The sequence below is a fragment of the Rutilus rutilus genome, assembly GCF_951802725.1.
Source record: "Rutilus rutilus genome assembly, chromosome: 3".
Classification (NCBI taxonomy): Eukaryota; Metazoa; Chordata; class Actinopteri; order Cypriniformes; family Leuciscidae; genus Rutilus; species Rutilus rutilus.
In genome coordinates, this window is record NC_140211.1 from 57,127,570 (window position 1) to 57,140,571 (window position 13,002).

General features: G+C 37.8%; 1 protein-coding gene across 1 annotated transcript; it reads left to right on the forward strand.

Annotated features, from left to right (window-relative positions):
* Positions 1-580: 580 nt before the first annotated feature.
* On the forward strand, positions 581-12,647 carry drd4b (dopamine receptor D4b). Its single transcript, XM_084405655.1, has 4 exons — positions 581-1,075; positions 2,074-2,186; positions 6,124-6,719; positions 11,601-12,647. Exons 1-4 carry the CDS (start codon positions 827-829, stop codon positions 11,801-11,803), a joined length of 1,161 nt encoding a protein of 386 aa, XP_084261781.1. The 5' UTR covers positions 581-826; the 3' UTR covers positions 11,804-12,647.
* Positions 12,648-13,002: the final 355 nt, after the last annotated feature.

Consider the following 13,002-nt stretch of genomic DNA (forward strand, 5'->3'; position numbering starts at 1 on the left):
AAAACCCCTTAACTGCCAATGTGTCATATTAGGGAGTAACATAATATTGTATAACACATTGCTTTAAAAGTAGGCCTAACTTTTCCCTACACTTTCTTTTATATTTTTATATAAAGACTTTTTTTCTCACAAATACGAGTTTACATCTCGCAATTCTATCTTTTTATCTCGGAATTTCCTGATATAAAGTCGTAATTGTGAGTTAGGCCTATAAAGTATGAATTGCGTGATATAAAGTCGCAAGTGCGTGGTATAGGCTAAAGTCAGTCTTTTTTTCTTTTCTTTTCTTTTTTCTTTTCTTTGGACTTCTTAAGTTTATATCTCATAATTCTGAGAAAATATGTCAGAATTGCAATGTATAAACTCGCAATTGTGAGATAAAAAGTCGCAATTATCTTTTAAAATGTTTTATTCTGTGGAGAAAACAAGCTTCCATACCTCTATAGCCAACATGCCTACAAATAAAGTGGGTGTTTAGAGATATTTCCCACTGTAAGCAGCGCCACTGACTGATCGCCTGCAAGTGAGTCTCTATTGGTTGCGCGGTTTATATCGCTTTCTTTCAACCTCGAAAACTTTCATTGACAGCAGTTTACATCACACGAAGAGCAGCGCGCGACTTTCCCAGATTATCCGACTGTGTTATTTAAGGAGTGACAGCAGATTGACCAACATACTCAGACTCAGAGCTGCTGATATACAGTAGATGGCTCGTCTTCTGACTAACACAAGATGAACAGAGATGGACCAAAGCGGACAGGACAACATGAGACATTTATGAAAAGTTCCCCAGAAGAAGAAGCCGTTCTCGCTCGGATCAGGAACGATGTCTGTGAACAACACCTCGAGCTCGAACATAAGCTCTCTTCAACCCGAGGTCTTTACGCGCAATGTTCCGGCTCTCGTGTTCGGGGTTTCGCTCATTATTGTGATTATTTGTGGAAATGTTCTCGTCTGCCTTAGTGTTTACAAGGAAAAAGCCCTGAAGACAACGACTAACTATTTCATTGTGAGTTTGGCTGTGGCAGATCTGCTGCTGGCAGTTTTGGTTTTACCCCTGTTTGTCTATGCAGAGGTAAGTCATGCGTTTGCGTTTATAGAAGTTAATTTTGTAACGCGTTTTGTTGAAGTCCACATGATCCAAACATGGTTCCGCGTTAAAACTGTTTTCTTAGGTATAGGCTACTACTTTAGTCTACAATTTTCGTAGGCTACAACCATTTATCACCATTTTTGTAAGGTCTGTTGTATTAGGTTGATGTATCAGTATGATCACTGAAATATAGATTATCAGTTTTAAACTGTGCAGTGTGAAAGACTAATAATTTAAGATGTGATTGTATTATAATTCATTATATTAATTATTTATTAATTATCTAATTACTTTTTTGAGTAACTTACCCAACACTGTGTGTAAATGTATATATATATTAGTGTTAAAACGATTAATCGTGAATAATCACATCTAACATAAAAGTCTGTGTTCATAGCTAAAATATACATAGGAGAGGGTTACATTAAAAACATACATTTTAATATTAGACTTTACATTTTATGCATTATGTCTATGCAGGATTTAATGCAATTACATCATAATTAACTCTAATTAAATTAAAGAAACAATAATTGTAATCCCTTACTTTTTAATGGAAAATCAATTAAATTACTGTAATTACTGAGTAATGCATTACACACAAATATATTTACACACGCACACACACACACACACACACACACACACACATACAGTATATACATACATATTTGAAAAGTGTTACTACATAGGCTTCTAGGTAACTTCCTCTTTGATTCTCTTTCTCTTTTAGTCCACTTATCTTGTTATCCTCAAGTTGCCCCCATGTTAAATCGGTCTAGTTGTTAGGCTCATTAGATTAGTTTGACTCGTTTAGAGAATCAAGGGCAGTCCGAATGTCATCTGTCTCAATAATACAATTGCTTTCCTGTTTAAAAAAAAAAGAATTGCAGTAATGAAGATGTAAGGAAGTTTGCAGTTGTTTTCCTTAATTTATGCTAAATGCTCATTAATACTCTTTTTGGCATCTGTCTTTCCAGTTTCAAGGTGGTGTCTGGTCATTGGATATGGCTCTTTGCGATGGACTAATGACCATGGATGTAATGCTCTGTACAGCGTCTATATTTAACCTCTGTGCGATCAGTGTGGACAGGTTTGAATTTCCCATCATATTGATATTGCATAGCATTGCTTTTCCAGAGGAAAGAGAAAAGTTGCTTTGGGAGCATTTCTCAAGAAAGAATGTGAATTGCATAATCAGTTTATAGCATATCACTTTGACCTAATAAGGATTGCTGACGCAGGTCATGCTGGTTCATTCTTAAGTTCATTCTTATAGTGTGTAAGACGACCATGTTTCAGCAAATCAGTGAGTGACTTTATTAAAGAAAGTTGAGATTATCATTATTCTCTAAACCAGTGGTTGTCAACTGGTGAGTCGTGACCCAAAAACGGACCACAGGTCTGATAGCAGATAGCAGAAAAATAACAATTACAATAAAATGCATCTAAAATAGGATTACAGAACAAATAAGCTTAACATCTTGTTGATGTCAAACACAGATTCATTGGCTACTTAGTAGAAGCTAGCCAAATTAGGCAGATGCTAAACCATGGTTGCAAGTTAAAAATTCTAATTTATTTATGTAAATTAAAGGGTTAGTTCACCCAAAAATGAAAATTCTGTCAGTAATTACTCTCCCTCATGTTGTTCCAACACCGTAAGACTTTATCTTCGGAACACAAATTAAGATATTTTTGATTAAATCTGAGATATTTAAATCTGCGCTGTTCACGTAGTTTAACTGCGCAGCGCAACCTCAGAACGTAGGCTCACTATTGGCCGACGCTGGTCATGTGTGTGATGCTGGCCAATAGTGAGCCTACGTTCTGACGTACAACCCAGAAGCGCTGCGCTGTTACACTACGTGAACTCACTCAGAGAAACACAGAAGAAAATCAATAGTTGAATTAAGTCGTTATTTTTGTGTTTTTTTTGCACACAAAAAGTATTCTCGTAGCTTGATAAACTTAAGGTTGAGCCGCTGTAGTCACTTGGACTATTTTAAACATTGTCTTTACTAACTTTCTGGGCCGGCAAGTTTCAATAACAGAGAAGCCTATGGAGGAGTGAGACAGCTCTCAGATTTAATCAAAAATATCTTAATTTGAGTTCCGAAGATGAACGAAAGTCTTACGGGGTTGGAACAACATGAGGGCGAGTGATTACAGACAGAATTTTCATTTTTGAGTGAACTAACCCACTGAAATGTATGTTAATCGGTTTAAATTTGCAGCAACTTGATAAAATTCTCTTGATAACTTTGGAAAGTGGGCTGTGTATTTTTTTAGTTTCCAGCATGCTTTGCATTGGACTGGGTAGGGAGAATAAATGTTGAAATTAAGTGTCATTTTATTAGTTTTTAGTGAAGGGAAAGACCTGCTAGTGTTTAATGCTGTTATGTTTGACATTAAGGGTGTGTTCACACATATAGTTTGGTTCTTTTGGTCCGGACCTAAAAAAGAAAATGATCCATTTAGAGTCCTGGTTTGCTTAGCATTCACACTGTCATTTGTAACACCGAACCTAAAGATAAAAAAACTAAATGGCTTTTATGGCACATATTTAGCAAAAACAAACATTCAAAGCAATGCTGTGTGCTGGACCAAAAGCGTATGTGTGTACATATGATGGTACTTTGACTAGATGAGAACTCGTCGTGAAGAGCTTATGAAATGTGTAACAGAGTCAAAACAGCAGCAAGAATCCCTCCATCCTTTTTAGGGTCGCATCTTGTGACATCACATCCTGTTTTTGGTTCGTTTAGATGTCTTTGGTCCCTGTTGCATTCATATTTCAGAGTTTGTTTAGAAGTTTAGAGTTTGTTTTAATCCAATCAAACATGCAATTGTGAACACACCCTTAAAAGTGTGACTTCATGAAGATAAACACTACATTGACTCTTTAAGCAATGACTGAGCTAATGCCAGTTGACAAGTAATATCTTACATTTTACTATGATAGCTGTGGATTTGAACTGAAATACATAAAATTGGCTCGAGTGCTACAACTCAAGAAGTTAGCGTGACTTATTTTTTTGAGTGATCAACTTAAAAATTTGTGTTTATGTCACAAATGATTAAGTTCCTCTAGCTCAATGTAGTTTGTTGTTTGAAGTACATAATTTCATGCGAAGCTGTCATGACTCAAAAAGATCGATGCAAACGAACGGTTGCATTTTTTTTTGTTGAGCCAACACGTTACTTTTAGAGTGTGGGTCTTAAAGCAAAACCAGTTGAGAACCACTGACTACAGCGTTTGGCTTTGCTGTGATTATGGCTCTACGGGTATGTTTACATGACAACGATATGCTTAAAGGTGAACTAAGTAACTTTTTTTACCTTAACTGAACAGCTTCGGAGTCATTGGAATGGTTATATTACTTATTTCGGGTTGAATGGTGGTCGTTTCGCACCCCCCTGGTGCCCGTGAGCGGAAAATACGCACTTGCAACTTTGGGGCGGCGGCCGGAAGTCTCGCGTAATATCAGGTCTCGCGATGTAAACAATTGCTTTACGGCCAAAAGAAATCTGCTAAAATGCCGTCATTATTGCGCTCCCTCACGCTGTTCGAACCCGAATGAAGAAGACATTTTAAAGAATATCCCATCTGCTTTGATGTCGTTGATCTACTAGCCTCTGGTGTCTGAGAATAGCCAACGAGTTTTTACAACAGTGTTGTCAAATATCTATTCCGAAGCTGTGGGGGAGCTCTAGAGAGAAACCTGCGAGCAAAAAGCGAGAATACAGCGAAGAAATCCCGAAGTTACTGAATGCAGCTTTAAAGCTACACTGTGTGATATTTTCCCCCATCTAGCGGTGAAATTGTATATGACTACCCAGTGAATATTAGTTTCTGTTCCTTTCAATTCCGAGGGCGTTTTAACTCCTACGGTGGCCGTATTATTCCAAGATTAACATGGCTTAACAAGTAAAAGCAGTTAAAAATAACTAAAATTTACAGTGTCCTTTTTTTATATAGCTTAAAAAAATCGCACCTTTAAAACTATTCATCACCTGTGATCCGTCGCAGCACAGATTTATGTTACAAGGTAAACAATACTTTTTCACCATTGACGCAAGGAAAAGTAACGCAAGTTATACTAGAGGTTCTTCTGGCGTTATGCACAACCATGCTATGGTTAGACAAGCAACTATAAAACTTCGAATTTACACAAATAGGCTGAATTACCTGTCGAGAAGAAAGCAGGCAATTTCGCCGTCCGTTTTAAAATCTTTGCTCCTCATGAGCTCTTTCCATCTGGGAAAAGTTACTCCAATATTGACTTTGGTCTTGTTGATTTGCCTGTCGCGTTGACGTTTTAATTCTCTCTTTCGCTTCCTTGGCGACTCTGCTGCATGTCCTCGAAAATAGGCATGATCCTCTATCAGCAATCTTTCAAATCTGCCGGCAGTCGCGAGTAATCTCCCCTCGCATTCGTCACAGTGTCACTGAGTGTAAAACGCGAAAGGTGTCACTGAGTGTAAAACGCGAAAGGTGTCACTGAGTGTAAAACGCGAAAGGTGTCACTGAGTGTAAAACGCGAAAGGCTTGAATTTCCAAGTATGTCCCTCTTTGGCGAATGTATTTTCAAGATGGAGGCGCAACATGGCTGCCGCCATTCGAGAGACTCGCTCGTATGTATTATAAATGGCAGATTTTACGCTTACGAGAATACTTTATTAGTTGGTGGAAGTAATTACACATGAATGAGCACATATACTTTTGATAGAACAAAGTGTTTTTTGCTAAGAATCAACTTAAAAAGTTGCACAGTGTAGCTTTAAAACGGAGAAGTTTTTCCTTTCTGTTTTCTACGTACATTGTCAAAACAATCCCCATTGAACCCATTTTCAAAACCCAAAACGCGTTGTCGTGTAAACGAACGGCCAAAACGCATAAAAACTTTTACGATTTTAGTTGAAAACGGTGTCGTGTAAACAGCCCCTTAGAAGTCTTTATTTATTTAACATCTTTAAAAATATCTTTACATCCAGATGGTAAAGTTGAATATGCATCATTTTAACAGGTTTATTGCCGTGTCCATACCTCTTAACTACAACAGAAAGCACGTCGACTATCGGCAAATGGTCTTGCTCTCTGCGACGTGGCTCTTGGCGCTGGCTGTGGCTTCTCCCGTCATCTTCGGGATAAACAATGTTCCTCAAAGAGATCCCAGAGAATGCAAACTGGAAGACGACAATTACGTGGTATATTCGTCCGTCTGCTCCTTTTTCATCCCGTGCCCCATCATGCTCCTACTGTATTTTGGGATCTTCCATGGTTTGCGCAAGTGGGAAGAAGCACGTAAAGCCAAATTGAGGAACAGTATTCATGCTTGCCGTAGTTTACAGCATGCAGCGGTTGCTGCCGCTCTCCCACCATTGGGATCTCTAACAATGTCTCTGCCCCGGGTCATTGAGAGAGATCTGGCCCAGTCCAATCTTGAGGAGCTTGATGACTTCAAACCGCCCGTTTGCCCTTTCCCACCGGAGTATAAAAACAGCCCCATTCAAACCGTGGCCTACACTGCCATTAAACAAGGCCAGCCAACTCAGCGAAAGAAAAGGGCTAAGATCAATGGAAGGGAGAGAAAAGCCATGAGGGTTTTACCTGTTGTTGTGGGTAAGTGTTGAAATAATACTTCTGTAAGTGTTTGTTTGTCTGTCCTGTTGAAGTTGAAAGTACTTACTATATAATTCATGCGATGTGAGCATAGACTGCAAAAAAATATGGATGTGACAACAATGACGTCACCCATAGGTTTCTGAAGAGCGTTTTTGAAGCCCAAAGTGGGCGGAGCCGGTCGTCGCCATCTTGGCGGCGCGTCATTCCCAGATAAACGAAAATGGGCAAAAAGGCGGATTAGCTGAGGTGACGTGACGCGACGCTAACAGACAGCAGACAAACGGCAACCTTCCTATCTCTCTCTTGAATCCGACATGGAAGTGACTTACACTGCAATTCATTGACTGGCCACACAGGCTCCAAAAGAGACTCAATCCCAAAGACCCCCATGTTAAAATGCCCAACTTTACTGTAGATATAAATTTGTTTACAGCCTGGTACAAAAAGTGGTTTTGTCTATATAGCTAATTTTGCCCTTCATGACAACTGTGAGGGGGGTGAATTTTTTTATAACTCATCCATTTAAATTATATTAAGTCTTAAAGTTCTGCATAATTAAGGGCGTGGCCACTTGAGTGACAGGTGGATTGCCGCTGATGTCACTACTAGCCGTTTGTCTGCTGTCTGTTAGCGTCACGTCACCTCAGCTAATCCGCCTGTTTGCCCATTTCCGGTTATCCGGGAGTGACGCGCTGCCAAGATGGCGACGGCCGGCTCCACCCACTTTGGGCTTCAATAATGCTCTTCAGAAACACTATGGGTGACGTCACGTACACTACGTCCATATTTCTTTACAGTCTATGCATCAGACAAACGGCTAATAGTGACAGCAGCGGCAATCCACCTGTCACTCAAATGGCCCCACCCCTAATTATGCAGAATTTTAAAGCTTAATATGATTTAAACCAGTGGTTCTCAACTCCAGTCCTCGGGACCCACTGCTCTGCACATTTTGTATGTCTCCCTTATTTAACACACCTGAATCAGCTCATTAGGAGAGACTCCATGAACTGAACTGAGAGTGTCAGATAAGAGAGACATACAAAATGTGCAGAGCAGCGTGTCCTGAGGACTGGAGTTGAGAACCACTGATTTAAACGGATGAGTTATAAAAAAATGCACCCCCCTCACAGTTGTCATGAAGGGCAAAATTAGCTGTATAGACCAAAAACACTTTTTGGGCAAGGCTGTAAAAAAAAATTTTTCTGTCCTAAAGTTGGGCAAATTAACATGAGGGTCTATGGGGTTGACTCTATTCTGGAGCCGGTCTCTAGTGGCCAGTCGATGAATTGCAGTTTAAGTCACTTCCATGTTGGATTCAAGAGAGACACCGGAAGTTTGCCGCTTGGATGTGAGCAGAATGAAAGAAGACTTTAAAATACAACTTTTGAGCTTTTATCAACAAAGCAGTCTAATTAGTTTGTGGATGTAATTATAAATGTCTAAGCTTTGCAATGAAATTGCCACAGAAGTTGAATTTCCCTGGACCGGCGCACAGATAAAACCAACTACACGCAAATCCCTCTATCCAATTATGATGTCATGGTTCACCTGGTGCCTTGACCTCATTTCTGGGACACCATTCACTAACACAGCAAAGACTAGAGTTGCATTTTACAAATCTTTGATCCAGATCCTATTGTAAATAATAGTAAAAAAATAAAACTGCTGTTCCAATATTACCCCTTAGCAGATTTCGACTCGTATACAAATATTTACGTATTTTAAGAGCGTAAAAAAAGATAGTCATTCGCGGTGCTTCATGTGAGTGGGCGGAGCTAAAGAGCTCTTTTGGTGTGTTTTGCCTGTTTCGACTCTCTGATTGGTGGAATTTTCTGTACAGCATCTTGGGTAATGTTGTTTTTCACCACGAATTCCACTTTCAAACTCAATTATTTTAAGAATAAGTTGAAATAATGCGGGCTCACGGCATCAACAGAAGAAAACACCATTGATTAACAACTTAGGGCTGTCTTTAAAGATTCATAATTTAACTTTAAAAATCAATTTCCCTATGGAGAAAATAAATTGAGTTTTTACTTTTGGAACTGTTGCACTCTATTCTGAATATTAAACCACAGCTGATTCCTATCAAAGGATAAGTATATTTCTATTTCTATAATCCCATATATTATTATATATTATTATATTAGGCCTATATTATATTACATAGGCTTTCTTTGTTCATAGCAGACATCCTTGAAATATAATTTTACTTAGTTGTGACCTCATTTTTACTAGATTAGAAGAAAACCTAAATTGATACTTTACTCAAAAATGAAAATTCTGTCATGATTTACTCCAAACCCATATGACTTTCTTTTTCTATTCTGCAGAACATATTTTGATGAATGTTAGCCAACATTGGACCCTATTTACTTTAAAAAAAAAACAGACATTCTTCTTTTGTGTTCCACAGAAGAAAGAAAGTCAAACAAGTTTGGATTGACATAAACGTGAGTACATAATGATGGAGTTTTCAATTTTGGGGGAACTATCTCTGTAAATAAAAAGTGGCACAGCTTACCCCACTATATTTCTAGGACATCCTGAAATGTTTGTTGTGTTCTGTTAGTCATCAGACAATATATATCATATTCAGACAATGTAAAAAAAAAAAAAAAGTAACATTTAACCTTTGTCAGGTAACCTAAAATGTGCTTTATGTGGTAAAATCCTAATGAACAGTTCCAAGCCGAATTTGGAATGTTGTGGAATGTTTTGGAATGTTGGAATGTACACAGTACAAAAAACATGGAGAAACGAGCGATAAAAGCATTGCTAATACACGCTGTAATCTTATTAAAGAACACAATTTTCTCAACTTTCTCAAAAAACATATGTCTGAATATGACCCGGTTACTGGTTACATCAACATGTCAGAAATTACTCCTTTAAGTAACAAGACATTTTCCATACTTTCCGTGTACAGTAGAGGAATGTGTAGGTTTTCACCTCCTCATGAGGATTTAAAGGTTGGGGGAAGTGATAACTTTTCCAAAGATGTAAACATTTCTTGCATCACAGAAACATGCAGTTATGCTGATGATCTGAAACTTATTTTAACTCCATTACTGGGTATTTATAGAAATACCATTAATATACTTGAATAATTCAGCAGAGCAGAGGCCACTGGAGGAGCACATTAATATCCATAACATACATAGGTTGATTTATATGTGCAGCGTTCGTCCCGCGTTCTTCATAACATTTGACTTAGTTTGGTCGCTTTCGCAAGAGATTCTAATTGCATAATGCAGAATGAATGAGTGTGATTTTGCAGGTTTCTGGGTTATCCTAAGCTTTCCAGAGCTCTTAAAGTCATTCTTGAATATTTTGAGCCCTGGCTGCTCATTTTTCTTGCTTTATCAGAAAAGAAGCAGGACTCTGACCACAACGTTCATGTTGGCATGTTGTCATCTAACACAGAAAATTATTTTCAATTCCTTCAAGCTTGTACAAACAAACAAAAAACAATTTACAGTAATGGACAATAGGCATTCCAGTGGGTTTAAAAGCAAAACTGTGCAACACTTTATTTTAAGGTGTCTGTATTACAGTGTAATTATACATTTGAGTACTGAGTAATATTAATGAACTACATGTACTTACTATAGGGTTATGGGCTGTGGTTGCATGTAATTGCTACACTGAAAAAAATAAATGGTCTAGTATTTACTTTGAAACAATTTGCACAAATAACTTCTTTTTTTTGTGTGTGTGTATAGTAACTACAAGTAACATTTTACAATATAAGTAAAATATATATTTTTATACACTTTATGTAATGGTAAAAAATGCACCAAATGTCTTGTGCCTTAATTCGACTGATGATAAATATGTGATGCAGTTTTATTTTAGTTTTATTATTATGAATTAGCTTTTATCTTTGTATTTTTAGTTGTCATGTTAATCATAGTTGAATTTTTTGTGATGTGCTTTTTTCATTTTATAAATGTATTCAGGTTTAATTTCTTTTTATTTCAATTTCACGTGTTTGATTCAGATTCAGTCAGATGGTCAGTTTACACCCAGATGGATCAACTTACCCCTAACCTGGGGTAAATTGAGCCACATAAACACTTTTTTTTATAGGAAGCCATACTTTTAGAACCCTTTGTCATAGATGTTCTCTGGTCATTTAAAAATAATAGGAAACATCCTGAGATTTCTTTAGATACTCTCATTGTACTTATGCCTAATTTTCTCTTATCTTGAGGACCACATAAGTAAAAGATGGCTCATCTTACCCCACTCTCCCCCAACTTTAAATCCTTTCAGTGGGCTCCTCCCATGGGCGGAGTCATGTTTCATATTACAAAATTTGCTACACTATTTTATGATCCAAACAAAACACATGTTGTCGGAAAGGTCTGAAACTCAAGGTTCCATATTTAGCGACTGTTTTGTCATAGAAGTGTGGATGTGACAGAAATGGATTAATTTGTGACAGGACGATGCATCAAAAGAATGTGTGCGTCACCTAGTAGTGGCTACTTCAGTTTTTGTGATATCAACTTCAAATTTGGATCACAATTTGGTTAGACATGTGGCTTTAATTTTATAGCAATATTAGAGTCTTCACTATTTTATAAAATATATATTGTATTTAAAAAAATGTTTAGTACAGTGCATTTGCTTTACAGTATTTTCAACTTCTTTTCACTTCAGCAATAATCTGCTGAGTGTTTTCTGTCAAAAGAGACCAACCTTTGGGTAGTGCATTTTCACATCAGTGCTCAAAAAGCGACCTGACAGTTCACAGGTTCATATTTCATTTTATTTCAGCTTTATTTCAAATACCAGAAATGTTTCTAGTAGTTTTAGTGTTTAGTTAAAGATAATAACCCTTATGTGATGTGTGATCTCCACCTGCAGGTGTCTTCCTCTTCTGCTGGACACCGTTCTTCGTCGTTCACACGACTCGAGCCCGGTGTGAGTCCTGCCGCATCTCTCCAGAGCTGATGAGCACCGTGACGTGGCTGGGTTACGTCAACAGTGCTCTCAACCCAATCATCTACACGGTCTTCAACACCGAATTCAGGAAGTTCTTCCGAGGATTTCTCCCCCGCTGCTGTTGACATCCACCAAGCGCTTCATAATGCCATCGTTTATGCTAAAGACATTTGTTCTTGAGTGCAACTGTTTTATTTTGTTGTTTTGTGTTAATCCTGCCAGTACTTTCTTTGTGCCTACCATGTACTACATCCATATTTTATACATAGTGGACTTATTTTCAGTAGTGCCTGGAACATTTGTGGATCATTTTATAATGTGCCATGCTCTGTTAAAATATGCCTCAGTCCGAATTAAGCTAAGATTAATGATATAAAATATATAATGCATTGCATATTTTAGATCTGTGACGTGTTTTTGCCCATAAGAAGGATTTTAAATAAATAAATAAAAAAAACAATGTACAAGCCCTCATTCGGCACTGCATATTTTGGTACATTTGATTTTTGGTAAAGCCTTTCAAATATTCTGTAGATACCGTAGAGCTTTGAGTTTGGATTTCATTCATTTGAACTTGGAGCTGAAAATGACTATAAACAGAAATGTGCGATAAAACCACTAGACGGAGGTTTGAAACGGGTTAAAGCTTCTCCGTGAAGGTTCAAAAACATCATTAGAAAGTGTCTAATGAAGTTCCAGAAAAGCCCTAAGGATTTGACCATAGTTGGTTTCTAACCTTGTAATCTTCGAGCTCATCATCTGTGCGCAGTGAAAGAAGGATCAGACACCTAGGCAGAATTCTCACTTGTCTCTCTTTTTTTTCCCTCTCTTATTGAATTATAAATAAAATGTCTGCATGATCAAGTGCAGCTTCTCCAGTATGCCTGACGCTGGCATTTCTTAGAGAATTAAGAATCACCAAGATCTTGTCCTTTCCAACTATCCAGCCCTGTTGACCAGGTATCTTCCAAAAAAAAATTACTTTTATTGAGTGTCTATCCATCATGGAGCTCACCAGTCTATGGTCTTTACTTTTAAAATAAAGCTTCCAAAAAGCAAGGGTCTGAAAGCATGATGCCATATGATAATGGTCATAAGTTCCTTAATTTGCTGTGATGCCATTGTAGAACCTTTCTAAGTTCTAGGGTTCTTTAAGGCCGTGACACACCAAGCCGACGTCGAAGAACTAGAGGCGACGAAAGCTGAGCGCGTTGTCTTTTGAACACATCGCAAAGACTATAGCCCGACTGCCAACTAGCACATGCGTTCGGCGCCTGATGTAAGGAAATAACTGTCTATATCAGCAGGTGTCAATAGTCTATAT

Excerpts from the sequence above, each read along its gene's own strand:
- drd4b (XM_084405655.1), top strand. The coding sequence starts at position 827 with ATGTCTGTGAACAACACCTCGAGCTCGAACATAAGCTCTCTTCAACCC. Across the intron at positions 1,076-2,073 it reads CCCTGTTTGTCTATGCAGAG|TTTCAAGGTGGTGTCTGGTC; the intron begins GTAAGTCATGCG and ends CTGTCTTTCCAG. Across the intron at positions 6,720-11,600 it reads GGTTTTACCTGTTGTTGTGG|GTGTCTTCCTCTTCTGCTGG; the intron begins GTAAGTGTTGAA and ends CTCCACCTGCAG.